This window comes from Callorhinus ursinus, unplaced genomic scaffold (assembly GCF_003265705.2).
Source record: "Callorhinus ursinus isolate GAN/ISIS: 27379988/994484 unplaced genomic scaffold, GSC_fseal_2.0 scaffold48, whole genome shotgun sequence".
Lineage (NCBI taxonomy): Eukaryota > Metazoa > Chordata > Mammalia > Carnivora > Otariidae > Callorhinus > Callorhinus ursinus.
The window spans coordinates 9,925,702-9,953,522 of NW_027397110.1; the positions used below are offsets into that span (position 1 = coordinate 9,925,702).

At 58.9% G+C, this 27,821-nt stretch overlaps 2 protein-coding genes across 6 annotated transcripts in view; one reads left to right on the forward strand and one right to left on the reverse strand.

Moving 5' to 3' along the window:
* The window catches only part of CUNH22orf23 (chromosome unknown C22orf23 homolog), a 30,779-nt gene extending 7,352 nt beyond the window's left edge, over nt 1-23,427 (forward strand). Inside the window, exons 7-8 of one of the 3 annotated variants that reach the window (XM_073882776.1) lie at nt 10,483-10,544; nt 15,876-15,952. In XM_073882776.1, coding sequence (XP_073738877.1) covers nt 10,483-10,544; nt 15,876-15,897 — 84 coding nt within the window. In that variant the 3' untranslated portion in view covers nt 15,898-15,952. Of the gene's footprint in view, nt 1-10,482; nt 10,545-10,916; nt 11,039-15,875; nt 15,953-22,510 lie in introns of those variants that run through there. The other 2 variants (XM_073882777.1, XM_073882778.1) reach the window with 2 other exon arrangements.
* Nucleotides 490-27,659, reverse strand: MICALL1 (MICAL like 1). 3 transcript variants are annotated; one of them, XM_025881805.2, is made up of 17 exons: nt 26,322-27,659; nt 21,974-22,022; nt 21,371-21,512; nt 17,457-17,545; nt 16,172-16,314; nt 14,030-14,475; nt 13,318-13,375; nt 12,076-12,455; nt 9,991-10,409; nt 7,526-7,660; nt 6,785-6,911; nt 6,568-6,658; nt 6,339-6,412; nt 3,847-3,961; nt 3,595-3,641; nt 2,363-2,421; nt 490-1,217 (listed from the first exon to the last, which is right to left on the reverse strand). In XM_025881805.2, exons 1-17 carry the CDS (start codon nt 26,465-26,467, stop codon nt 1,212-1,214), a joined length of 2,526 nt encoding a protein of 841 aa, XP_025737590.1. In that variant the 5' UTR covers nt 26,468-27,659; the 3' UTR covers nt 490-1,211. The 3 variants fall into 3 exon arrangements, with proteins under 3 accessions (XP_025737590.1, XP_025737588.1, XP_025737591.1); XM_025881803.2 differs by having other exon boundaries at nt 490-2,421; nt 26,322-27,658; XM_025881806.2 differs by lacking the exon at nt 26,322-27,659 and adding an exon at nt 25,600-25,955 and having other exon boundaries at nt 490-2,421.
* Nucleotides 27,660-27,821: the final 162 nt, after the last annotated feature.

The window sequence follows — 27,821 nt, forward strand, 5'->3', positions numbered from 1 at the left end:
TGCCTCAGAGGGCTATGGAGGCAGCCCTGGGACCACACAGAAGTCCCCATGTCTTCTGACAACCATGAGTCCTGCACTGTCCAGGACTCTCTCACTTTCCTGTCCCCAGACATCAAAACAGTTTGGAAAATTCAACCAACACTCCCACCTGGAGGGATTCGTGTAATCCTACGGGCCACATGACCCAAGTTTTGGGCTGCAGAACATGGCCCCACAGCCTCAAACAGGTAAGCAGAAGGGGCCAGATCAAGGGCTGGTTCAGGAACATTTCCATGGGAAGCCTGTGTCCACATACCCTCCAGAACCCGAGGGTAGAGGGTATACCATGATAAGGACAGCTCTCCTCCACCTCAAAGGCCCCCTCATGTAGCTCCGAGGCAGCAAACTGGAGAACCCCAGGACACCTTGGGCCCACCCGTGACAACACAGCCTACCCTTGATTTAAATTCAGATTAGTTGCCAACATTTACAAATCACACACACAGAGTCTGGATTTCTAGCTTCTTTTGAAAAATGGAAAGGTCTGGCCACACTTGGGCCCGCATTCCCACAGGCTACAGTTGACTTAAGGAAGGAAGAACTTCCCCCTTGAGTTGGGTCATAGACACCTCAGTTCACCTCAGTCCCTGCTACCTGAGTCTCCGGACACAAGACAGCCTGCCAGAGCCACCCCTCAGGTTACGCCCAGCCTGGTCAGGTGTGTGACCTGCCTGGCCCTGAAAGCCTTTGGAGTTGGTGACCAGCTCCAGGTCAACAGGCATGTTTGGAAGGAGACCACCAGGGGCTGTGCAGGGGTGGGAGCTGCCCCTCCCTGCAGAGGAGGAGTCCTGCCCACTGGCAAGCCCTGGAGGCCAAGGCCCCTGGCCGTGGACAGCCCCACTCGCCCTCCCGGGCGACCAGAGAGGCCTGGCCACAGGGCATGGCGGAGGCAGGGAAGAAGGCGGACCTGGCTGAGGGCAAAGTGCCCAAGGCTCCGGGGCACTGGCAACTGAGGTTGTCTCCATTTATTGTTGGTGAGGAAAATCCTCACGAGTTAATACAGTGCGTACTTTCCCCAGAGGTGTGCTGAGGGAGGGGGCCCTGGAGCGCCCCAGAGATAGCTTATAGCAACAGTGCTTTGACCGAGGGCTGCTGGACACATTCCCTGGGGAAAAGGCAAATGTCCCCGTCGGCTCCTCCTCTCCCATGGCCATCAGAGGGGTGAGTAGCCATCAGTCCTTCGGGGGGACGGGTCGGGAGAGAGCGGACAACAGTCAAGTGTGAGAAGACAGACTGGTTATGACCATACCCAGGAACAGGCCCACCATCCCCCAACCCTGGGGTGGTGGGGGGCAAGTCTAAATGAGGGGTCAGACTACAGTGTGTTAAGGAACCAGGATTAGCACCTCTGTGAAGCACAGCTCCCTCTGCTGATGCTTGGGGACCAGAACTGCCTCTGGGGCCTGTTTCCCAGAGGCCCTCCCTGGGGACTCAGCTCTAGGGCACCCACCCAGCCCAGCATGGCCACCCAGCCCCAATTCCTGGGGGGTGAGGTTTCCGATGGAACGAGGGAAGACAAGAGAAGCACCTCCTAGAGCTTTGAGGGACAGAGGGAGGCATTTGTCCATCAGGCCCATTCGTGTCTGAGGACACAGTAACAAGCTCAAACCTAATTAGACTTCATAAATAGAGCTCCTGAGTGAGGAGAAACAGATTCAGGGCCACCTGCACTGGGAAGGAAAACGGGGACTCAGAGCCAGGGCTGGGGTGGGAAGAAGCCAGTGCGGCCAAGCCAGGCCTGCGGCCTGCCAAGAGCAGCAGAGCCCTGAAGGCAGGAGACCCGGGCCAGAGGTCCACCACGGGCAGACCGCGTGAGTGGAAGGACCTTTGGGTCAGAAATTTGACAGCTAACAATCCCATCTGGACATGGTACAGAAGGGAAGAGGGACCCAGGGGCTGCCCGTCAAGGCAGGCGGTGGGTGGGATGCAAGGCAGGGGTGCTCAGCCCCCGCCACTCCCTGGACTCAGGGCCCTGCTTGCTCCTTGGGTCAGTCACAGCATCTGGAGTCATCAGAACCAGACCGGGCAGGGCTGAGCCGCAGCTACATGCGGCCCTGAGAAGAGGGAAGAAAATTCTTTGGCCCAGACCAGCCAGAGGACCCTGAGGAGGGAGAGGCTGTCACCCAGAGGCCCCCTCCCCTGACATCATCTTTCCCTGGGACCGATCCCGATGGGAAGCAGGGTGCCCCCCGTGAGCAGACCACAGCCCAGGGGCTGCATGCGCCGGGGGGGTGGAAGTCCCAGCTGGTTGCCCTTGCTGTTAGCTCTTGTCCCCTGGGGACTTGCTCTTGGTATCCCGCTTGTTTCCTAGCAGCTTCAGCACCTTCATGGTCTTGAACTTCCCCTTCTTCTTGCCCTCGGGTTCAGCCTCCTTCTGGAACTCTGCAGAAGAGAAAGGGGAGCCCTTAGCATGTGGGGAAGGGGAGTACGTTGGGGCAGGCCAGGGGCAGTGACAAAGGCCCAGATCCTCTCCTCCAGTTCATCTGGAGTCTTGGGCACGTCACTTCACCTTTGTGAGCCCACAGGACGGGGACCATGCCCCTGTCCCAGTGATTTGGCAAGGATCTAGAAATAAACAACTGTGAAAGCAATCTGGAGCTCGGAAGCATGGCATGGATTTATTGACGCGGACACTGACAGAGCTAGAAGGAACGTCAAAAATCATCCGCCTCACCCTCAGTTTTCACAAGGCAACTGTGGGCCTTTGAAATGGACTAACACCCGCTGAGCTTTCTGCAGGCGCCAGGCCCAGGGCGAAGTGCGTTCTGTGCACCATCCTGGGAACACTCTGCACCCCCATGCTGCAGCCGAGGACGGGGAGGCCTGCACGGCTGAAATGACGGGCTCCAAGTCACCGAGCTAGTAAGTTCCAGAGCTGGGCCTGGAAGCCGAGCAGCCTGACTAGAGTCCAGACCTAACCACAAGGCCACAAAATGAGTCACTGGTAGAACCAAGATGAAACCAGGTTTCCTGACTCCCAGGCCAGTGCTCTTTTAGCTGTTCCGGGCACCATCTTATCTCAGGAGGCACGGCTGTTTCAGCCCACAAACTTCTTTTTTTTTTTTTTTTTTTTTAAGATTTATTTATTGAGAGAGAGAGAGTGTGCAAGCACCTGGGTGGGGAGAGGGGCAGAGGGAGAGAATCCCCACTAAGCGCAAAGCCAGACGCAGGGCTCCATCCACCACCATGAGATCGTGACCACAGCCAAAATCAAGAGTCAGGGGTTTAACTGACTTGAGCCACCCAGGTGCCCCTCACCCACAAACTTCTCCAAGATCAGCTGCAGATATCGAGGAGGAACTCCTGACTTCAGGCAGCCGCCCTGGGAAAGTGCTCCTTGCCCACCCCAGCCCTCCCCATAGCCCACCCTCTGAGCCCAGGCCACAGCCTTCCTGCCTCTAGGCTAGCCTGCCTCGCCACACATGGCCCTCCCTTTAAGAGAGAGGCTAAGAGTTTGCACACACCATCCTTGGAGCGCCCGCTCCAACCCTCTGTTCAACCTGCCCCCTGCCCTCCCACAGTTCGGGTGGACCAGAGCCCTGGGAGGGGCCTCACCTTTCCTCCTGATCATGGCTTCCAACATCTTGTCTTCCTCCTCCTCCCTGAAATGAGAAAGGGAAGCTGAGTGTCCCACAGGAGGAAGGACACATATTCTCTCAGTCCCTTCCAGCCGGAGTCCCTCCCACAAGTTGAGGGAGGGTGTGCTGGGGTTGCTGGCCATGAGGGCAGGGCTGGCCTGGCCCGTTCTGGGCCCGTCCTGGGCCCGTCCTGCAGGGACCGCCCCCCCCCCCCCACCAGCCACCTCACCTCTGCCGGTCCTCATCTAGGCAGTTGACGATGGCGTTGCGCTGCTCGATGAGGGCCATGAGCTCCCGCATCAGCACCTTCTCTCGGCCCCGGTCCTCCTCTGTCCAGTCCTTTTCTGCCCAAGGAGAAAAGTTGGGGAACTGAGTCGGGGGAAGCCCCTCCTGCCTTCCCAGGAAGCCAGGGACCAATGCCTAAGTGCTGAGGTGGTTGCAACCTAGCCCCATCCTGGATCCTGTGAGGACAGGAAGGAGGGCCCACCTGGGGAGGGATGACAGGTTTTGGGGGAAATGAAGGTTGATCAGGAAGAGACCAAGGATACTAGGCTGCCTACCAAAAAACCCCTCAAGGGGGCTCCGGGATGGCGAGCACAACACATGTTCTGAGAACAGAGACGAGCTCTTGCCAAAGGGGCTCCTGCTTTTGCTCATTCATTCAACGAATGTTCACTAGATGGTTTCTTGGAGGCAGGATTCAGGCTGGGCCTGCTGAGAGCCTCCAAGGGTGGGCTGGCCAGAGCGGGGCAGGGCTGGGGAGGTAACAGGGGACCCCAGGGGTCCTTATGCAATAGAAACAATGTAACCCAAGTGGCATATTGGGATCTTCACATAATGCCATGAAGGAGGGCAGATTAGAGGGGACAGGACCCTGGAGGTGGTGAGCCCAGCCAGGTGTCCCCGAGGTGTCATATACCTGCTACCCCACCAGCCTCCTCTCAAGAACCCGAGCCATCCCACAGGACCACCCAAGGGCCCCCCTGCACCTTAGTTTCCCTTTCATCCAGCCCATAGGCTCCCAGGGGAAGGGTGCCCACACCAGCCTTCCCTCTATAACGTCTGCCACCACAGACCTCCCTATCTTGAAATAAACATCCTGAGGCCCCCCCCCCCCCGCACCTGGTCATGTTCCAATGTCCGTACACCTCACCTTGCCAGAGCTCAGGAGCAGGTGGCCCAGCATAGTTCTGGGGACAGCACAGGAGTCACCATCCCAATTCAACTCCCTCTGCTACTTCCCAAATGTGGGGCCTGGGGAGGTCATGTCCCTACACTACATGTGGGGAAACTGAGGCTCAGGGAAGTTGGGTCCTTGACCAGTGTCACACAGCAAGAGTGGAGCCGGTCTTTGATCCTGGGTAGCTTGATACCCCCAAGCTACAGCCCTTATGGTGTTTTATGGGTCCCTAACCGACCTGGGGCCTTATAAATCAGTCCCACCCTGCAAAAGCAAACTCTGGGACAGGATGACAAGCCCAGGACGTGCAGCCATCACACAGAAGGCTGGAAAAGGAACACAGTAAGCCCAGGGCCAGGCTGGCCTAGGGCGCACACACAGGACGGACCGCGCCCACTCCAGCCACAGGGCCTCACTGTGGCTCCCTCTGGTGGGGGCTGTGCCCCAGACTCCAGGAGATGTGGCCATGACTCATAGAGGGCGGTGGAGTGGCTTCCAGAGACACTTCTGCCTCTGGGTCTTATCCAGCCTCCCAAGTTCCCTAGTCAGTGGAGAGGCAGGGCCACTGTCCCAGCAGGCAGGAGGGGCTGCGTGCGCTGGGACAGGCCAAGTCAGAGACAGGGATTAGAAGCCCAGCGCCACCACCAATGGGCAAGACTCAACCTCTGGCTCTCTATTTCCTCATCTGTGAAATGGAAACAGTGAAGCCCATGGTCTGGGCCAGAGGAAGTGGCCAAAAGCCCTGGCTCCTGTGGTCTCTCTGCCTACCTGTGGCTCAACTACACATCAAGGCCACAGACCCCAACTCAGCCACATAATAACCATCAACCACCAGCCCCTCGGGGGGCACAGAGTGTTTCCACTCAGGAATACCCTACAAGGTGGGTACCTTCATCCTGTCTTACACTTGAAGCCACTAAGGCTCAGTAAGGCTAAGAAACCTGCCTAGCCCCCCTTCCCCAGCCCCGGCCCACCTCCAGCATGTTCGCGGTGGAACACGGCAGAACAGAGGACTATGTAACTCCACACCCAATCCCTCCTGCTGCCCCCTCCAACATCCCGCCCAGCACCCCCAGAGTCCTTCTGAGCCAGTGTGCACGGGATCCTTCCACTTTCCCTCCCACCGCTGGTGAAGTCTGGCCGTGCTCTGGCCTCAAGGCCATGAGCCCCAAGGTGCTTCTGCTGTCACCCACTCATCTGGGGCAGCCCTGGGCCCTGGAGCCTGAAGGCTCTCCCCAGCGGGGACCTGTCTACCCACAAGTCCCAGGAGATAGGCCAGCCTGCTCCTGAGCCTGGTGCTCTCTGAGAGCCTGTCTTCCCTGATGCCACATGAGGCCACACCCCCACAGTGGCCATGCTGTTCCTTCTCCTGCCATCACTCGAGCCTATTTATCACCTGCTATGACCCAGACTGCACCTCCTGGCCCTCTCCCGCCTCGGGCCCTGTTCCCAGAGCCTGCCTGTGCGTCTCCATCAGGGCCGGTAGGGTAAGACCTGGGCAGGTGCCAGAGGAGTGCGGGGGGCAGGGGGGCCACGCTCACCTGGCTTGTTGAGAAGACACCGGAGCTCATACTCTACATCCGCCTGGCGCTGCTCCAGGTTCTGCTGCTTGAAACTAGACGGTGGGAACAGCCAACTATTAGCCCTACCCCTCACACGACTGCCCTGCCCTGGGGCCGTCAGTGAGGAGTGAAGGCAGGGAAGATGCTCCGTGCTGAACTCCACGGATTCTGGGGAGCGGAGCAGGGGAGCTGAGCGGGGAGGACTCACACATAGATGAGCTCTGACTCCCGCCGCACCAGCAGATGCTTCTCGTGGATGAGCTTGAACCAGTCCACCAGCATGTCGTCCTCACGGCCCTCTGGAAGCCAGATGCCCACTGAGGCCAGGGCTGGCAGCACCTGCAGCCCTCAAAGGAGCCGTTGGGGAGGGAGGCTCCTGCCACCCCTAAACCCCACCCACCAGGCCCTCCCAGCAGCTCCCGCACCGGTCACGCCGCCACGCAGCTTCTCCTCCAGCAGGACCCCACGGTGTTCCAGGGCATCCAGCTGACGCTCGATCATGTCCATCTCTCCATGGATGTCCTCCTCGGGGATGTACTGGTCGGCCTGGACCTGCCCGACAACGCCCCGGTCACCGGAAGGACAGCCCACCCGTCCCACCTGCCCGCTGCCGGGCGCTTTGACATTTCACGGGCCAGCACTGGCCTCCACAGACCCTGGGCCTGGGCTCTGTCCCACAACCCAGCGCGGCCGGGTGCAGGAGCCCAGTGTGGGGAAGGGCCGCTCTGGAGGGGGGGCCCCAACCCCTCCGTGCCCCCGGCCCCAGCGCTGAAAGGCACCCCCAGAGGGACGCACAACCTCCTGCCTCTCGTGGCAACCCGCCCCCCTCCTCTACCACTCCAGAAATGATATCACAATGTAAGAGAGTTGACCCTAGGAGAGAGAGAAACTCAAGAACACTCTAATCTGTTTAACTCCAAGTGTATCATGTGAGTGCTTCCATCCTTAAACTATTATTAGTAACAAATGAAATGCACCAGCCACGCTCCAGCTTGAGAACAGCTGGTCTGCTCAAAATCCCCCTGGCTGCAAGTTAAACCTTCCCATCGGGGCCCCCCAAGTGCCCCTCTCAGCACCCCCAAAGGCAGCTACCCAGACAGCCCATCCTCTCAAGAGTCCCCGGGACGCCTGAGGCGGCTGAGTGCCTGCAGGCTGCTGGCTGGTACCTTGCGCTTGATGAGGGGGAAGCCGTGTCCTGGGGCAGGTGGTCTGGCTGGCTTGGATCCCTTGGTGGTCTTCTTTGTGGTTGGGGATGCTGTGGGTGACGCCTTCCGGTTAAAAGGGTTCTCCTTGCAAGAAGACTAAAGGTAGGGAGAATGGCAGAGGATAAGTCTGGGGAGGGGGGCAGTAAGACCCCCAGCAGCCTGACTACATGGGACTAGGGCCTGGAGGCCGGGAGGGGGCAGCCCAGGCAGAGAGAGAGAGACCCCTAGCATTCCGGCTCTGGTGCACTGAGGCATTCGACAAACATTTCCCTTTCCACGGGCTTCCCACCTCCAGTCCTGCACTGGATACCTTTATATGCTCTTGCTCTCCCAACCCCTCTGCAAAATGGGTATTGTAATGCCATTTTATTGTAATACCATTTTATAGCTGAGTACACTCAAATTCAGAGAGCTTAATTAATTGGCTCAAGGTCATGCACTTCCTAAGGGCCCAAGCTAGGGCCGGGGCAGCCGTCTAGCACCAGGGGCAGTGGTGAGGACGTGGAGTTTAGGGCCAGACGGCTATGCTCACTCACTCAGGCCTCACAACCACTCCTTTCTAGCAGGGACTCTCAGGCTCAGAGAGGGAAATGAAGCTCCTGGCCCGTGTCACCCTGACAGGAAGCAGGGATCCCACCTTCCATCTGGCCAGGAGATGGAGGAAAAGAGTAGCTTCCTTCCTCCCTGTCCAGAAAAGACCCCTCCCCAGGAAAGACCCCTCCCCTCTGCTGCACCCCGCTCCATGCACCCCAGCCCTCCATCTGTCTGACTCTCTGTGGAGAGCCTGCCCCCTGAGGTCAGCACAGCCAGACAGCCCCAGCACCGGGACGGGGCCTCGCCTGCCCCACGGGCAACACCAATGTCCTCCAACTGCTTTCCCCAGCTCATCGGACACAGAGGCGTCGTGATGGGCCCCATGGAAAGGTCTCGCTTGAGGCCTGCAGTGCTCCCAGGACTGTTTACCCAACTTTCTCCCAGCAGCTGAGGGAGGCTGGAGGGAGCCCTGCTCAGCTCACCCGCACTAGCCCATGGAGAGATTCTTTCAGGCTAGCAGTTGCCCTGGGATTTCTGGAGCAGGGAAAGTACCAGGGCCTGAGTCCAGGCATGGCAGGGAGACGGGGTTTGGTTTCCACAGGGCGGCACCTGGAGAGACCCAACCCCAGCGACGGGGTTGCAGAGGGTGGCTCTGAGTGTGACAGGCGGACAGTATGCAGAGCTGAATAAACAAGTGGAGGGGCCCAGCAGGGTCAAACAGCCCGAGGCCCCTGAGTCCCCAGGGGTTCTCAGCCTTGCAGGCTGGGTGGCTCAGTCTGTTAAGCGTCTGCCTTGGACTCAGGTCATGATCCCAGAGTCCTGGGATCGGGCTCCCTGCTCAGTAGGGAGCCTGCTTCTCCCTCTGCCATGCCCCCTGCTTGTGCTCTCGCTTTCTCTGTCTCTCTCCTTCCCTTTCTCTGTCAAATAAATAAAAATCTTTAATAAATAAATAAATAAATAAATAAATAAATAAATAAATAAAAGGCACCGCCTGAAGGTGGAGGGCGGGGTGTCCAAAGTTGACCTCTTCCCCCACCTGCCCCCACCAGGGAACACTGGGCCTCCTCAGAGCAGTCTGAGGCCCACAGAAGGGGCAGGGCCTTCTCAAGGTCACACAGCAGGTGGGTAGCAGAGCTGGACAGGAGGCTGCTGGGCAGGTGAAATGTCTGAAAGGTGCACAGGTAAGAGCTGGACCAACAGCTCAGCCCGCTCCCCAGACTTAACCTCTGTCAGGTCCATCAGACCATGACTACTGCCACCCGACCTGAGCTGTCCTGACACCCTCCACCCGGGGCCACACGAGCCTTGGGCCTTCAGGGGCTGCAGAGTGTGCACAGACATGCACAGTCAGAACCTGGTGGCCTGAAAGTACTATGGCTACAAGAGAGGCGCCCCCAGGAACTAGATGCCCAGAGGAGTGTCCTGGACCCCTGATGACCCCTGCTTCCCGGCATGGAACTGAGGAACAATTACATGAACAGCCACAAAGGTCACCTGGAGAATGAGCTCCCTGAGATGGGTGCCCCTGAGAGGAGACGGAGTGCAAGGAGGGCCTGGGAGGGAGCCTCGGCACAAACAGGGCCTCGTCAAAGAAAGGATGTGAAGATGGATGGTGGCTGGGGGAATGGGTCCCGGATGGGCACGTACATGGGATAGGCAAGTAAACAGGTGCCCAGACGCATCACTCAATGAAGGGCCAGGCAGGTGGACGGGTGAGGAGATGGATGGGAAGACGGACAGATCAATCTGTGCCTCAGTGAATCGAGTCAGGAATGGGCAGATGGACACAGCAAGGTCAGAAAAGAAGTCAGATGCTAGCAAAGATGGAAGACCCTGGACATTCCCGCCGAGACCAGACAGGACAGCAGCTCTTAGCAAGGGGGAGAACTCACCTTTACTTGGAGCTGCGGGGACGAGGTTCCAGGGCAAGGCACGGGGCTCTTGTCTCCAACCAGTAAGAGAGGGGTGGGGGCAGCGCCACTGCAGGGCTTGGCTGGCTGGGGAGCCGGGCTGCCCCTAGTACCGGGGGCAAGGCCAGGGCTGGCCTGAGGTGTCTGGTCTGCGCTGGGCTGCACCAGTTCCCCAGAGGAGGACAGGGAGGAGGAGCCGGCAGAGAGGCTGGCAGAGGTCCCAGGGGTGCCAGGGGCATGGACTGCAGGCTCTGAGGAGCTCTTGGGCACAACTGGGGGTTCCAGAAGCTCCCCAGAGGGGGTCCGGCTGGAGCTCTCGGAGGACAGGCTCTCCACACTGAGGGCTGGCGACGGGGCTGCCGAGGGCGGCTCTGAGTGTGACAGGCGGGCAGTGTGCAGAGCTGAACAAACAAGTGAGTGCATGAGCGCCCCGCGAGGAGGCACAGCCCCTCCAACACCCTCCCCTCTCCACAGAGTGCTTCCATGTGCGGACAAGGCTGGGGCCCAGAGAGCAGCAAGGGCATGACAGGACCAAGGTCAGTAGCCGCCGAATTGTCCGCATTCAGCGCCCACCCTTTGGGCTCTGGGGCGCCACCTCAGGGCACATCTGTAGTCCTGGGTTCCTGCACTGCCCCTCACTTCCTCCTGCACGTGCCCGCTGCCTCCACTGCCCCTCCCAGGTCTGATATGACCCAAAGCAAAAGCCCAGGGGAGGAGGCGAGGCTGCCAGGGGAGGAGAGGGCACAGAGAGCCCAGGCTGGCCCGTCCTGTGCGTCGGACCAGCAGGAGAGGGGAGGAACCGGCAGCCCTTGCAGCGCCGGCCCTGGCCAGGCACCGCCCGGGCCACGTGAATCCTCGTGTGGGTGATGGATACCATGCCCTGAAGCATCGCCATCTGTGTTTTCCAGATGAGGCGGCAGACTCGGAGGGAAGGCACTTGCCCGAGAAGGGCCGGGGCTGACACAGCTGTGTGTGACTCAGCACTCAGCGTCCTACAGCTGCCCACCCCCCATAGCTGGAGGGCCCCGGGGTTCCGGCAGGGGCCAGAGCGGGGAGCCCTGGGCCACCTGAGCACCTGCCTCCAGGCATGTCTCATGTGCTCTCAGCCCCCCTGTCCGAGGGGCTCCAGCTGAGGTCTTGGAGGCGGCCGCACCCCAGCCATGATGGAAGGTGACCAGGCCTGAGGCCTGAGAAGTCCGCAAGATGGTGACAGACAAAAACTGCAATGGGGGGGGGGGGTGCCTGGAGTGGCTCAGTCAACTGAGCGTCCGACTCTTGATTTCAGCTCAGGTCATAATCTCAGGGTCCTGGGATCGAGCCCCGAGTCGGGCTCCACGCTCAGTGAGGAATCTGCTTGGGATTTTCTCTCCCTCTCTCTCTCTGCCCCTCCCCCCACTTCTCTCTCCTTCTCTCCCTCGTTCTTTCTCTTTCTCTCCTGGTCTCTCTCTCAAATAGATAAATAAATCTTTTTAAAAAACAACTACAACGAGCCTGGATGAGTTGGCATGGTTGGAGGGAGGCACAGCGCCCCAAGGCTGGCCCACCACCACTGTCTTCCAGATGGGGACACTGAAGGCAGACACAGGGAAGGAGCTGCTCAAGGTCACACACAGCCAGGTCAGGGTCCAAGGTGCCCGGTGACAGGAGGGTAGTGACTAGACAGGCAGGACTCAAGCGAACCCCAGCCACATGCTCTCCAGGAGCCGGGCGGTGCTGAGCCTCTCACTGAGGCACACATCGCATCCTCACGACACCTTACCGTGAGGCGGGTTACGGAGGGTTAGGAGGATAGAGTAGAGCCTCTGGCCTCCTGCCTGTCAAATCTTGCCTCTACTGCTCAGTGCTGTGAGGCCTTGGGCAAACCCCTCTCTGTGCCTCCTTCCTCACCTGCAAGATGGGAGCGTGCTACCTACCCCACAGGTGTGTTCTCGAATTAGCTGTGAGGACACACATGGCCCCCAGCCTGGCGGGGACCCCACTGCACCACACAGCCTTCCCCAGCCCTGGGCTGACTCCGGCCCCCAAACCCAGCATTTTGTCAGGAGAGCTCCCAGAGATGGCACTCACCAAGTGGGGACGCACTGGGCGCGCGGGGGGCAGGGCGCTTCTTTGTCTTGGGGCTGCTGGTGGGGGTGATGCCATACCAGGGGTGCAGGGACTTGGGTGTGGACTCGGCCGAGTGGGCCAGGGCAGGGCCAGCGGCCAGGCTGGGTGCAGCTGGCGGGTCCTCCTCCTCCTCCTCCTCAAAGGGGTTGTAGGGCTTGGGCTCCGGGCCACCTGTCACCTGGCTCTGCTGGGCCGCCTCCTCCACGCCTCCATTCTCCACCTGCCTGCCGTCCCGGCTCGGAGGGCCGGGGCTGCTGCTCGGGGGGAGGGGGGCTGGCTTCTTCTTTGGCTCTGCCTGCACCAGTGTGATCCATGGGGGGTCTTTCCTGGGGGCTGGTGTCCTGGACGGAGGTGGGAAGAGGCAGAAACCACTGGGGAGGGGGGCAGCATCCTCCTCTCTCTGGAGAGTTTTAAGTCCGTTTCAAAGAGAGTGGATGAGAAACTGCACCCTTCTCCCCCAGCCCTGTGGGGTCAGTCTGGGCCCAAAGCTGAAATGGGGAGAGTGAACCTTCACATCACAGCCTCCATCAGCCCGGCCCAGGAAAGGACCCACAGGGGCTCTCTGTGTGAGGCTGAGAAAGTCACCTGGCCCCTCTCCATAGTCGCCCATCTTGGAAATGGGGACAGTAACCTTCACAAGGGCATTCTAAGGCTCCAATGGGCACAGTGCCTTGCGTACAGCAAGTGCTCATTGAGCATTAACTACTATTACAGCTGGGGCCCACTCTCCCCCTGAGACTACCCAGGGGACGCACAGCTCCAAAGAATAGCTGGAAATAGCTGTCCTCAAGCGGGACACAGAGTCCCAGGCTGGAGGGCCTGAGCCAGGTACACAGCGGAGCTTTTCTGGGTCTTTCTAGACCCAGCTGCCACTTCTCACAACAGCTCTGTGAGTGAGGCCTACGTCTCCCATGTCACAGAGCAGCAGGGGCGTGGAGAGGTCTAGGGGCTCCAGAGGCACTGTCTCTACCAGGACTCCTCCCCACAGGAGTGGGGACCCCAGGGGAGACCCGGGGAAGGAGATGTGGGCCCAGCACTCAGCCCCAGCGTCACCCACCCAGAGTGAGCCTTGCATGTCCTTGGGAGGCTCTGCCGGTGAGTCATGTGTCCACGGAAGCCTTGCCCACCCCCCAGACCCCAGGGGCACCCCCATTCCCAGCACGAGAGCCTCCAACATGGGAAAGCCTCTCTGAGCCAGCGTACCTCTCTGACAGCTTGGGCGTCCCTCTCGGCTTGGGGACAGGGGGTTCGTGCAGCCTTCCTAGATGGGAAAGGAGAGTCAGACAGGCCTTCTTCATGGGCGGCTGTGGGCTGGGCAGCAGAGCTGAGCACTGGGGAGCCGCGGTGTGCCCTCCCTTTCTACCTGGCAGAGCCGGGACTCCAGGTGGCCAGGGCCACCTCACCTCCCACCTGACACCGCCCAGCACTCGGGGAGATTAGATAAGCACCAAAGGTGACAGGTAAAGAATGGTCATGGGGGCAAGGCCAGGATACCTGGAAACCCCATCAGCATTTCAGCCGAGAAGGGGGGACCCAAGTGTCCCTCGGACACTTCCCCCAACGTGGACAGGAAACACTGCCTTAACTCAGCCTCGAAGCCTCCCCTGACCCCCGAGTGTCCCCCATGAAACCCACGGTAGCCTCTGCTTCCCCTGTCTTAACAGCCTTCCACATTCTATAGACATCTCTATTATCTGTGCTTGTCTCCCTGCTGAGCCTGGCAGGGCCTCGAAGGCACAAATAGGCCTAAACAAGATCTGTCCCCAGGGCCTGGGCTCAGAGCGGGCCTCCCTGTGCGTGTGGAGCTGAACAAGGCCCAGAGAATGCGGACACACGAATACTCCCGATGCACACGTGCATTTAAACACCAGACGCACCCCTGCAAGTGCCCGGCCCCCGCTGGACCCTTGCTCACCATTTACTAGGCCACTGTTGCCACCCTGCTCGGCCAAATTCTCGTGCTGCAGACTGGACCGGGGCCGGGGCGTGGGGGGTGTCAGGGCTGGGCTCTCGGGGGCCTTCCTCGGGGCAGGCGTGGGGCGGCCGGCCGGGAAGCTGCCCAGTTCCTGTGGTTTGCTTGGAAGCCGGGGCTTGGTGGGGATCTGGGGCCGGGCCTCGGGGCTGGCCTTGGGGACAGCCACCTCAGCCTCTGCGGGCGCACTAGCACCCGTGCCGCCTCCGTCCACATCCCTGACTTCTTCTGCAAGTTCCTGCTGCTTTGGCTGCAGATGGGGCCCGGCCTTGGCCCCCGACCGCCCCCCGGGGCCCAGCCTGGCACAGTGCTCCGCGCACACAAAGGTGCCTTCCTCAGGCCCACTTCTGTAAGCTCCGGGGAGCAGGGTGCTGGAGCACTGCCGACACCTGCCAGGGAGAAGGTGGGGAGGGGGCTTCAACGGAGCCGGGCACCCGGCCTGGGACACTGGCTCCTCCTCCCCCAGGAGCCCCCGCTGTTCCTGCCCTCCCTCCTTGCGTATGCCAGCCTGGATCTTGTACCCCGGACTTCCCACAGGAGGAGGCAACCCACAGGTAACCGCCAGAAGCACAGAACAATAAAATCACATGAAATCAAGCAACATAAATTGTGAAACATGCCTTCAGTTTGTGCTATAAGAGGAAGCAAAGGTTTGCCCCCACACGGAGGTACCAGCCAGTGCCGGGGCCGTCGGTCACCAGCGGCTCAGGAAACCGACTGAGTTGTTGTCAACCAAGCAAGGTTTTTTTGGTTTTGTTTTTTATGAAATAGAATAAAATACAACATATCGGAGTGTATCGCACAACTAAGAATATACTGTTTGAGGAAATACTGATTCCAGTTGTGCATCTATTTATGTGGGGTCTTATTCAGGTGTGTATTCACAACTGGTCACAGTGTCAAATGTATTTCTTACTGGGGGTCACTGGAAAAAGTCCTTAAAATGCTGTCCTCATGGCCAAATGTGAATGTGTTAGTATGACAATGCCCCTGCTTGAGCTTTGCCCTCGTGACACCTCAGTTCTGCAGTCAGGCCTCTGGGGTTCCAGGCCTGGCCACCACACCCCCACAGACATACACAGACACACAGAGACACAGAGACACACACACACACACCCACAGACACACACCCACATGCTAACCCATAGTCATGCTAACCCATAGTCGAATGCATGTTGGAACTCAGTCGCTGGCTTCCCTTGACTATTTTTTTTTTTTTAAGATTTTATTTATTTATTTGACAGCGAGAGAGGGAACACAAGCAGGGGGAGTGGGAGAGGGAGAAGCAGGCTCCCTGCCGAGCAGGGAGCCTGATGTGGGGCAGGGAGCCTGATGCGGGACTCCATCCCAAGACCCTGGGATCATGACCTGAGCCAAAGGCAGACGCTTAACAACTGAGCCACCCAGGCGCCCACCCTTGATTATTTTCTGATTGCTCTTTTGCAACATATAAAATGTTTTCAGAGGCGCATCAGTCAGTTCAGTGTTTGCCTTCAGCTCAGGTCATGATCCCGGGCTCCCTGCATGGGGCTCCCTGCTCAGCGGGGAGTCTGCTTCTCCTTCTCCCTCTGTCGCTGCCACCCCGCTCCTGATTTCTCTCTCTTGCTCACGCTCTCTCTCAAATAAATAAATAAAATATTTTTTAAAAAATGTTTTCATACATGTTCTAAGTTATTTGTCTTTTCCCTGTCTCTTACTTCATTTTCTTTAAACTTGGCTTCTTCCGGGAGCCACACATTGAAAGCAAGTTGTTATTGTGATTTTTTAAAAAATCCTTTCTTTTTTCAAGGGCTTCTAAAGCAGCTCCTTAATCGTCATCGGGTCGTTGGCCTCAGAGAGCTCCGGCGTGGGAGGCAGAACCCCTGAGCTCAGCTCCTCTGATTCCGTGACTGACGCGGCTTCTCCCCTCACTAAGCCTTAGTTGGCTCATCAGTAAAAGGGGTTGATGAGCAAGATGCTCTGGCATGAAGAGCCCCGCAGTGTGCCTGGCACACTGTGAGCCTGGATCCACAGAAGCTCGCCTCCTTGGAAATGGGGTGCGGGGGGGCTCGCCCCCCCGCCCCCCAGGCTCCCACGGCCACTCACCGGAAGCAGTGGCGGTGGTACAGCTTGCCCTCGGCCAGGTAGCGCTGGACCAGGTGCACGTGCTGCTGGCAGGCGGCACACGTGCTGCTGGGGGTCTGCCGGGCGCCCTGCTCCGACAGGCTGCCCGACAACAGTTCCTCGCCCTGCAGGGAACGGGGCGGGCAGAGGGGAGCCGGGCCGTGGTCACCAGCCTCCCTGTTCTAGAACAGCCCCCTTCCCCTCCCAGCAGCCGCTGTCCCCCAAGTGCACACAAGCTTCACGGTGCTAATGCACATCATCGGAGCCCCGGAGGAACAGAGGGAGGGACACAGTCGCCACTTGGCGGATAAGGAAACTGAAGCCCAGAGCGGAGGAAAGACTTGCTCAAGGTCACTGAGTCAGAATGGAAACAGAAATCCTGACTTCCAGTTTCTGGGGCCCTCTCTGCCAGAAAGACGGCTCCTGGCTGTGTAACCTCCCTTTGCCTCGGCTGCTCTGACCCCTGTCCCATCCCTGCAGGTTGGCCCCTGACGCCTGACCTTGTCTTAGGCCCACCTCATCTGCCTTCTCTGCAGCCCCTCCTACAGATGCAGCAGGGTTTAAATCCCAGTTTCTCCACTTCCAAGCACCGTGACCCGAGCCAGCTGCTCATGTCCCTGGGCCTTGGGTTCCCACCTGCCAGTGGAATCCTATAACCCCTGCCTGTCTCAGCCCCACCTCACTGGGCACCCACGCTGGGCCAGGCTCCCTGGCCCTCAGGAGCTCCTCCAGCAAGGACAAGTCAGGGAGCAGGTGGAAAAAGCCCTCTGTACCCCGTGGAGTGCTATCCAGATGTGAAGGGCTGGTGTCACTCTAAGCATCCTGGAGCGGGACACTGACCTTAGACAAATGACCAAACCTCTCTGAGCCTCAGGCTACTCATCTAACAGGACTCATACCACCCACCCCCCAGTGTTGTTGAGAGGACAAAATGGAATCACGCCAGGAAGCTAAAAGCTCTGTCTCGACAGGAATCAAGGGGAGTATTTGCTACATTACATGTGTAAATCCTGTCAGTGCCAGGATGACAAAGTCAGTGTGGCAGACTGTCTGATGCCCCCTTCCTAGGTCTGGTGTCTCCTGATCCTGTCCCAAGCCCTTGAGAAAGAATGGAGTTCCCTGCCCACAGCATGGGACCGGAATCTGGCCCATGCCCCCTCAGCCTGAGGCTCTACTTCCAAAGCCAGTGGGGAAAGGACCAAGAATCAACACTGCAATGGTACCCACTCATCCGCCCCCCCCCACCTCCCGCCAGGCATCTGCCTACCTGAGCCCTGTCTTCTGGTTCTGCCAGAGTAGGTGCTTCGGATGGCGGGGAGGAGGGTGCCTGGGCCTTTCTAGGTGATGAGACACCAGCTGCCAAGAGACAGGAAAGAGACCCTGAGGAAGGTGGAGACCCTGGGGCCCAGGAGGCCCCCAGCCAGCCTACAACTTGAACTCCACAGCTATGGCCTTTGGGAAGACCACCCAACACCGCTGGACCAGAGCAGGCTCCCACTTCACACAGGCCAGGAGACACCTCCTCTTCCAAGCCAAGGGCCAAGGGCAGGCTGCTTAACCTCCCCGAGCCTCCACAGAGTAGGACAGTGACTCTGACCACACACGGGCAGTGGAAATGCTAGGGCAACAGTACAACCACAGAATGGGCAGGTGCCCAGCAAGTGGCAGGACCAGGAGCTTCCGTCCCACAGGGTAAGGGGATGGGAGGGAAGGCAGAGAGAGGAACCACGTGGTGCTGGCCGCCAGGTTCAGGAAAATGGGCTGGTGTGGCCGCACGCCCTCACAGCAGAAGGAACCCACCCCGGCCCACCAGCCCCCTCGGAGACTCCACTCCTTTATTACTTCAGCAAATATTCACGCAGCACCTACTCTGTCCCCAGGGATGAAAATAAAAAATGAAAATTCAGAAAGCCGTATACCCCAAAACATCAATTTTACCATTTGATGATTTTAGGAATAAAATCCAAGTTCCTTACTGTTGTCTAAAATATCATTTACCAAACTAGATCACAATCTGTTAGCAAACCCGGAAATCAATTTAGCGGTTACAACCAACACATTTAAAAGGTGAAATAGAAAATCTCTTCACGCATCACATGCTGCTGTTTTTTTTTTTAAGTAAGCCCTACACCCAACGTGGGGCTTGAACTCACGACCCCAAGAGTCGCATGCTCTACCTACTGAGCCAGCCAGGCGCCCCGGCTTGTATCACGTGTGGTAAGGGGGAAGAACCGTTTCCTGAAACTTGTTGCAGTGACACATGTGTGCGTGAACTTGGACTGTGATGGGAATGTGTGTGATGAGTCATAGCCAGAAATTTTGGAAGCCCGCAGCCTCATCAAGTACCACTCCCCACCACCCCTCTGTCATCCCCTCCTTCCTGCTCAGTCCCTTGAAGCACGCAAGCACACCCTGCTGCCCCTAGCCTGGAACATTCCTCCCCAGATCTTCAAATGGCCTCCTTCTTCTCTTTGTTCAAGGTTTAGCTCAAATGTCACCTCCTCAGAGAGGTCCTCCGTGACCACTCATCTTGAATAGCCACTTCATCCTCCCACTGCTTTTTATCCCATCATTTTGTCTCCTTCACTGGACTCCCGTGAAATCATACTACCTCTTCATTTGTGCTCTCTCCCTCTCTCTCCCTCCTATTCTCAGCTCTCTCCCCAGCACCTAGCACAGTTCCTGGCACACCGTAGGGGCTCAATAAATATCTGTTAAATGAATGAGTAAGTACCAGGTGCTGGGGGCTACGTAGCCAGGAACCAAACACAGATGGTCTGCAGGGGAAGAGGGAGGGGTGATCCAAATATTTTGACCAGAGTCTTATGTGTTCACCACAGGGCTGGGGGCCGCAAGAGCACCTGGGGTAAATCAGGGCAGGCTGCTTAGAGGAGGCAAAATGTGAAGATCAGAGGATGGGTAGGAAAGAAATGTTTGTGGGTGGGAGATGTGGAACAGAAAATGGGAGTTTGGGGCTGGAAGATCACCAGGAAGAAAGGCTGGCAGAGAAGGAATATGATGTATTCAAAACACAAAAAATTTAGTATGCCTATGGCTGGGGCAGTGAGTGGCTCAAGCTAAGTGGGGAGAGACGCTCAGAGGCCCCACTAAGAAGCTGGAATGGGGGTTAAGCATCTGACTCTTGATCTCAGCTCAGGATTCGATCTTAGGGCTTTTGAGTAGGGCCTATGCCCAGCGTGGAGCACAACATGTGGCCTACTCAAAAAAAAAACACACAAAAGAAGCTGGATTTTATCTGGATAACACTCGCCCTGCCCCCCCGTGACTGCAATTTCACACAGCCGCTGGGTGTCCTTCACTCATGCTCTGGTCCCAGACCACACCGTGGCTCCTGGAAGGAAGGGTCAGCGGCTGGGCCCAGGGTCACCGGCACCATGGAGCCTGGCACCAGCAAACACTCAGCATGGTGCTGTGTCTTAGCCAGGGCCAGGTTCCAGAGCGACCCAGTCCAGGGAAAGTCAAGTCTGGTCCAGATCGCCCCTGAAATCCTTCTAGTCGCCCAGAAAGTAGAGCCCAGGACCATCTGGGGGAGTCTCACAGCCAGCTCTGCCTCCAGGGTGGGAACACACTGCTGTTTCCTTTGGTGGAGCAGTGGGTGGGACACAAACGGTTTGCATTTAGAGGCCAAGTTGTATGAGAAGCACAAACTGTACCTTTATCAATAAGAACCCCCGCAAGCCCAGAGGGGTGCCCCCTCCCACACACGGCTAGGGGAGCTGGGCCCACCAGGGCTGCCCTCAGCCCGGGGTGCCCCATGAGAACCCAGGAACCCAGCGGGCACCACCAACAGTACTGTGGGGCCCACCCCTCCCGCCTCGCAGGTCCCCGGAAGGGTGGCCCTCCAGAAAAGAGCTTAGTTGAAAGAGATTAGGGTTTGGAGACAGGGAACCTTCCAGAGGGTGAGACTGAATTGTGATTCTAGGTAAGCAAGCTACACTCTAACCAGTGAAATAAAGGAGTCATAATAATGTGAACCTTGAGCCCTAAATAAGGGCCAGACACAGGTGCACACTTCCTCACTTACTCTTCATATCAACCCTCAGAGATGGGGCACTGTTCTTATCTGCCTTGCAAAGGAGAAACTGAGGCAGACAGGTGACCATGGTGGCCCATTGTCATCCAGATAGTCAATGATGCCCATGCTCTTAATTTCCACCCTACTGCCTCTCACCAAAGACTCAGGGGCCGGGAAATACTTTCATTTTGATTTCTACTAAAACACACATAATGTTATTTGTTCAACTATAATATTGATCTCTCGTTGGGGGGGCAGGTAACAGGTTATCTTAATTTTTATGCTCTTTGCTACATTCTCAATTTTCTACAGTAAGCATGTTTTGCTCTTAGTAAGAAAAAATATGAAAAATAAAAATAAAAACCCTGACTTAGTAGAACACTTTTTCTTAAAGAGACAGGCTGAGATTGTCCACATGGAGAGCCGAGGCAAGGGGAAGGACCAAAACGGGAGAGGGGAGGGGCAAGGCCCCCAGGGACGCAGCACAGGTGTCAGGACACCTGGATTCTAGTCCTGCCATTCAGCTTTCCTGTGGCGTGACCTTGACCTCCTTGCTTCCTCTCTGGGCCCATTTCTTCTCTGCACAAGGAGAGGCCCAGCTGTCCCCAGGAGAGATTCCTGCAGGAGGATGCCCCAGGTGGGAGGCTCAGGAGCCACCCAGTGATGACTCAGAGCAGAGAAGCACCCTGTGGTTCCCTCAACCCCCACCCCAGGTCCCCAGCCTCTCAGTTCTCAGACCTTGAAGGTCATTTCTGGGGACAACGCTGCACCACAGCCCCACAGGGCCACTTGCTGGCCTTGGAGGAAAAGCCCCAGGGAAGTGTCTGCCAACAGGAAGTGGGGGGGGGGGCACCAGAGAGGGGAACTCACAGCAATGAACGAATGAACGCGCACCCTGCTTTGTCTACCTTTAGTCTCGTTCAGTGATTGGTTGAGGGGTTTGCTGCCCAGAAGACTGCGGGCCGCACGAGGGCAGCCAGCAACCCCAGGGCCCAGCACAGTGCTGTCTTACTCACTCCCTATTTCAACGACTGAATGAATGATCCAGTGAATAAATGATGTGCTGTTTTCTGGGCTCCGCAGCCCGGCACCTCCCCAGCCCCACGCCCAGGGCCAGCCTCCCTAAAGGGCTGGCCCCCTCTCACCTTGGCCAGGGCTGGCGAAGTGGTTGTAATACTGGGACACGTAGGTCATGATGCTGAGGCAGTCAGGGACACTCATGGAGACCATGTCATTGGGGTCCAGGAGAGCGGGGATCCCCAGCTCCTTCTCAGCCACTTCAAAGGCCTGGGGTGAGGGGCAGGTGCAGGGGGTGGGGTGGGGGGAGGGGGAGTTGGGGGGGCAAGAGTAGGAGTGGGGGAAGGTGGGGGGAGAGAGGCAGGGGTGGGAGTGGGGGCAGGTGCGGGGGGGGGGGGGGGGGGGGGGGGGGGGGGTGCAAAAGCGGCCGGAACAGGAAGAGGAGGAGGCAGGGTTAGGCAGCCCAGGCCCGGCTTCCCTCAGTGGGATAAAGGGTCCAGGGCTATGGGCTCCCCTCAGCTCTGGCCGCACAGGGTGCCCCAGGCATAAATGGGCCAGAAGGAAGAAGGGGGGTGGGGAGAGGAGCAGCGAGGGCCCCAGTGCAAAGCAGCTTCTCAGAGAGCCGGTCCAGGAGGCCCTCACCTCAGCTCCTACTCTGCAGAACCCCTGCCCACCCCGCCCCCCTCCACACACTCACAGCCTCTAAGCCTTCCATCTGTTTGGGGACTCACCAAACGGTTATTCTCGAAGACATTGTCCTTGGAAAGCGAATCAAAATCTCTGCAAGAGGTAAAGGGGAGGAGAAGCATTGAGGAGGTGACAGGGGCAGGGGTGTGGGTCTGGCAGGAATGGAAGTGACCTCATCCCAGCCAGCGTGGGCCTCAGCAGGGTTGGGGGAGGGGTCTGTGGATGGCCAACGAGGAAACTGAGGCAACAAGCACAGGCTCACAGAGCCGGGCCTGCTGGGTGGGCGCAGAGCAGGAGCTCATGCCCCTCCCCGCCCAGGCACCCAGGCAGAGCCTGGAAATCACTCTGAAGGGGCGGGGCTCAAGTCCAAGTTTTTTTGTTTTTTTTTTTTAAATCCAACCTTTCAAGTCTAAGATCTCTCACTATGCCGGTAAGTCATGTCCTGAGTCAGTGGCAAAGACAAAACCAAGACGAGGACTAATGTTTGTAATGACGGGGACCGCCACAGATGGCTGACCTCACGCCAGGGACTGTGCTGAGCTCCTGTCGGGAGTTTATTTTCATAGCAACTCTCTTGGCAGGTACTGACCCCACTTTACCAATGAGGACACTGCGACCCAGAAAGGGGAAACCACCCAGCCCTGAGGATCCACAGTTCTGGACCTTCCACCGGCTATCACAAACCCAGAGGAGCCACACCAACTTGCCGAATCCCTGACCCAGCCCAGAGACGAATGTTTAATGGAGCCAGGAACAGAAGAACAAGTTTGAATCCGACTGGAAACTATACATACTCCAGAGCTACTGACAACATCTGACCGACCTGCTGGGCCACTCCTGGGGACCCCTTCCCTTGGGGGAGCAGTAAAGGGTTTCCCAGTTTCTAAGCTGGGACAGGTGAGAGGCAGTGGGGTCTGCCCTGGGGACCCTTGGCGGGAGATACCTGGCCAGCCTGCTGGCTCCATCTGTCCACCTTCCTCCCCCTCAGCACCCCAGGCTGCTCAAGTGGCTGAAACTGGCAGAAACAGCATAGCCTTCCGGCTGGCAGCCTCCTAGGTGCACCCGCCCAATGCCTTGCCCTTCTATGGCTGAAAACTGCAGCCTTGACTCTCCCACATGGTGGGCCCAGAGACCAGAACAGGCTAGCACCACCTCCAAGGTCAGGGTCCCAGGCTCGGCTCTTCCAGGCCTGGCTATGCAACCTGGGGCAGGTCAGCAGTCTTCTCGGCCTTCATTTTCCCATCTGTAAGTTGGGGGAAGCTCTAGCACCCCCTCCCAGGTTGGTGGGGAGGGCTGGATGAGTCTGGGCTTGGGGAAGGGCAGGTCTCACTGATACAAGGGGGCAGGCAAGCATGCCCCCCTCCTCCTGCCCCCAAACTGCTTCAGGCAGAGTCCAGGTACAATGAACGAACCGATGAATGGTGGGCCGAGGCAGGAAAGGGTAGCCTGAGAACCCCAGAGGGAGGTGCCCCAAGGTTGGGTGATCTAGGACAGGGGAGCTGACTAAGAATGAGCCTCAGCCCTTTTGCCACCTCTGGCCAGGCCACTTCCCTCCCCCCTCCCCTTCCCCCCACCCTTGCCCCTACCCCCCCCACCCCACCCAAGCCAAAGCTGGGTCCCTAAGCCCTCTTGCTTTGCCACTGCCTAAGAGTGTGACCATAAGCAAGCTATTTAAAGTCTCTAAACCTCAGCGTCCTCGTCTGTGACCCTGTGAACAGGTGAGGGGACACCAGCCCAGCCGCAACAAAGGCTTGTTCAGAGACCAAAGGAGACAAAAGCAACTTGTCTTGGCGGTTAACTTCAGTCTCCCCCACAGTGTTCCTAGAAGGCTGGGCTCACGTTTTGTTCACCCTGTGCCCCCAACACCCTGTGTAGTTCCTGGTACTTAGTAAGTGCTCAACAAATATTTGTTGAATGAATAAATTCTGGAAAATAAATTCTGTGAAAACTATAAAAACCCCGGAAACACTGGTTTCTCCTGCAGCTTCTTCCCCACCCCCATCTCTGTCCCTAATCAACATCTGGGCTTTGGTAACAGATATTTTCTGAGAGTTTTCAAAAGCCCGGGAAGTTCTATTTGGCTCTGGGGGAGATGAAGTACACAAAAATGAAACCCACATGGTCTCTGCCCTCAAGGGAGCTTAAAGATGCCTGGATTGGGGGTCAGAGGGGTGGCCAACAATGAACCAGGCCCCCCAGCATGGCAAACCCCGCCCCCCAGCAGCAGCAGGGCCCACAGCTCCAAGAGCTTGAACCCATTCAGATGACTTGCCCCCAGGCCCTACCCTACCCCTACTCTCATGGAGATCCTCCCTATGCCTCTTGTGGCAGCTGGGCCTCAGTTTTTCTTCTGCTGAATGGGCTGGTAGCCAGGGAACTGGCCTGCTCCACAAAGGAATGTCTAATCATGATTCTGAATCTCTTCTCAGGAGGGGATCTGCCCTCCCCTGCTTAAAACCCACAAAGCTCCTCATGGCTCCATCCACCCTCCTTAGCCAGCAAGAGGCCCTGGCGCTCCAGGCCAGCTGCATCTCCTGGTCCTCCCTGCCCTGTGCTATGGGCCCCAGCAGTGCTCCCTCCCCACGGGGCTCTGCTCAGGTGGCCCCCTCCGGCCGCAGGAAGGGTGTTCCTGCGTAGGGGGAGCACCTGGCTCCTACTATCTCCATTACCAGGCAGGGCCCAGCACAAACGAAGGAGTAACATACCCTCATCACACCCTACTGTCTAATCACACAACGTGTAATAACTCATGTTAATTGAATGCTCATTACCTCATATCATCCTCACAACAATTCTGTGACATAGATCCTATTATCAACCCCACTGTACAGATGAGGAAACTGATGTCTGGAGGGGTCCAGTGATTTACCCCAGGTCACACATCTAGAACATGGAGTTGCTGAACGAAGCCAAACAGCCTGCACTTTGATGCTGGCCAGCTCAGGTCCACCGATCACCTTAGCCTGACACTGAGGTCCCTTAACACACTGGCCCTGTCCCTTGCCTCCTGCCTCACTGCCTGCTCTGCAGCCGCAACGGAAGGCCCCTTGAGCCCTCTGCTCCAACACAGGGGTCCAATCTGGGCGCCCTTCTCCAGCCTTCCAATTCCTGCTCCTGAGCTCCCCACCCCCAGCCCATGCCTGTGTTAGAGCAGCTGCCACCCACCCCAAAGCGGGCAGGCGCCCATGGACGTCTCCACCCGGTCTTCCTTTGCTTCTGCAGCTGCACCCCCCCAAAACCCTCTCCTCCACGGCCCAACACAGGGCCCACCCCAGCACCCAGACACGGTAGCACACAGATGGGATCCTTGAGGCCATTCTCTCCTCCCTTGTCTCCTCCATCGGGGCCCTGCCAGGTCCAGTGCTCAGCGGGAGCACAAGTCTGCAGTGGAACAGACACCCAAAGACCCCAGACCCAGCCAGGCTCAGGGAGCCCTGTCGGGGGCACTGTTGGCAAGAGAGGCAAAGACCAGGTCTCTGGGTCTCAAGTTGCCGATGAGACAGGAAGCCCAAGGAATGGTGGGCCCCAGCTTAATTTTCACTCTGTTTGATGAATGAGTGAATGAGTGAATAAATGAAGAGGTTCCAGAGTCCAAGGCAGGGGGAGCTGAGAGAGAAGCCCCAAGTCGACTGCTCTGGGGTCTGAATAAATATCTCCATGAGAACCTCACCTGGCAGCTGGGGGCAAGAAGGGGCCATTTCACACCCTGGAGCAGCGCCGCGGGGGCTGTCAGTCAGACCTTGGGAATCTTCCCTCAGCCTCCCTGCCCCACTGAGGACCGCAGCGCTGTGGGTACACACTTGGGAGGCAGATCTGTGTCCTAACTGGGGTGGGAGGTAGGAGGTAGGTAGGATCCATTCATCCAACAACTATCAACCTAGGGTCTCCTCTGTGCCAGGCACTATGCTGGTGCCCTGGAGACAAGATGGCAGGGGGGCATCAGAAAAGTGCGCCAGAGGACCCCCCTCCCAGAGCGCCGAGCCTCAGTGCCTCGCGGAGAGGGGGTGGCTCAGTGCTCCTGTTTGAGTGGTGCGGGAAAGGCCCAGGGTCCCCAAGGAGGGCTAGGTGTCTCTTTGGCGGAAATCAGTGCCCTGTGGGCGGGGCCAGGGCCCTCGGTGCAGGGACCAGTATGCGGGGCAGGTTCAGTGTCCCAGTGGGCGGGGGCGGGGCCTCGTGGGGAAGGGGTCCCCCGGGGCGGGGGGAACGGGTGCTCGGTGACCTGCGAGTCGTTGAGGGCCCGTCGGTAGGGTCTGCGTCTCGGTCTCCGGGGGGGCGGCGCCTGCCACCGCCCGAGCTCCGCGTCACTGAGGGGGGCGGGGGTCCCCAGCTCGGGCCCGCGCGGCCCTGCGCCCCGGCCCGCCCGCCGCCCCTCCCCCCGCCCCCAGCACTCACAGCAGGTCGGGCCGGTGCCGGTGCAGGATGGCGCAGAAGGCCAGGCCGTCCCGGAAGGAGCTGCTCAGGTCGCGGATGTCCACGCCGCGGTAGCCCTCGCATTGGCGGCGGCACCAGGCCAGCAGCGCGCCCCGCGGCCCCGCCATGAGCCGCGCGGGGCTCGGGACCCGCTCCGGGCGCCGCCGGGATCAAGCTTCACCCCCGGGCCCGACTCCGGCCGGTTTCCGGCGGCGGCTCCAGCTCCTACTCCGGCGCCGCTCCGAGCTGCGGGCGCCGACCCGCGGGCGGCGGGCGCAGGGCGGGGAGGAGGCGGGGCCGCGGCCTCGGTGTCCGCGCTCGGGCTGCGGCGCGGCTTCCCGGCTGGGCTCGCTGCTCCCCGCCCGGCCCTGCCCGGACCTGCCCGAGCAGCCGCCGCCCGCGTGGCCCGGCCCGGCCGGCCGCCGCCTACTCACCGCCGCCCGCCCCCCTCGCTGTGGGCCGGCCGCAGGCGCGGGCGTCCCGCTGGCTTCGGTCCCCGCCCGCCGCCGCCGGGAGCCCCGGGGGCCTGGCGCCCCACCCAGCGGCGGCTCCGCCCCCAGACGCGCCCCCGCCCGCGCGAGGGCCGGACACCCCGCAGCCCCTCTGCTGGGCGATCGCGGTCACCGCTTTTCCTCGGGAACCCCTCAAAGAACTCCGGGACAGCCCCTGGACCCCTCACCCACTGCGAACTCGCCCGTTCCACAATGACGTCTTCCACCCGACTACCTCCACCACGCTGCCCACCTGGAATTTTCCTTTCTCCCAGCCTGCCCTCTTCCCACTCTTTGGCCTAAGGACGTGCAGATCCCCAACACTGACTTCCCTAAACCCACTCACCTCTCCTGCCTGAAACTTCGGGCAGGCATTCCCCCCCAACCTCAGGCCAATCGGGCAGTTTCCCCGCTGACCCCAAAGCACCCCCAGATGGCCTGATCCAAGGCCCTCCCCTGACCCAGTCTCTCACCACTCCAAAACGCCCCTGAACTCCGTCGTTCTATCTGCCACTATCCCCTTCCCCCATCGCCTGCCAGGGAGATTTCATGCTCCCACCCCACCCCCATCAGTCCAGGTGTATACTCCGCCATGTAGTGAGCCTGTCGACTGGTCCTTCAGAGTTCTCCTCTGCCCCTGTGTAGGCTCAGGGATCTCCTCCCGCCCCATTAGAAGAGTGGTGGGTGGAGCCCCTGTGGGCAGAACCAATAGGAAGCAGGCCCTTGTCCGGTGGGGCTCTGGGTCTCAGACCTTGGAACCCCAAGCCTCGTTCTGCTTCCCTCTCCAAGACCTGGGTCAGCCGCTCCTCCCCAGAGGTCCCTCCTGACCTCAGATGAATCAGCTTTCCACTCTGGCTGCGCTGGTGGTGACATCACTCTGAGCAGTATAATAGTGAGCTGGGATGGGTCTGTCGCTCCACCCCCCCATGGGAAGGAGCAGGGTCTTAGTCACCTCTGTCACCCCTCAGCCCGCGGAGGTTGGAAAGAGCAG

What these genes read in the sequence shown, in the direction of transcription:
- MICALL1 (XM_025881803.2), bottom strand. Translation starts at nt 26,467, where the DNA reads ATGGCGGGGCCGCGGGGCGCGCTGCTGGCCTGGTGCCGCCGCCAATGC. An exon ending in TACCACCGCCACTGCTTCCG is followed by an intron (nt 14,476 to 16,171) that starts GTGAGTGGCCGT and finishes TCTCCCTGGCAG; the next exon opens with GTGTCGGCAGTGCTCCAGCA. An exon ending in GTGTCTTCTCAACAAGCCAG is followed by an intron (nt 3,962 to 6,338) that starts GTGAGCGTGGCC and finishes CTCCTTGGGCAG; the next exon opens with AAAAGGACTGGACAGAGGAG.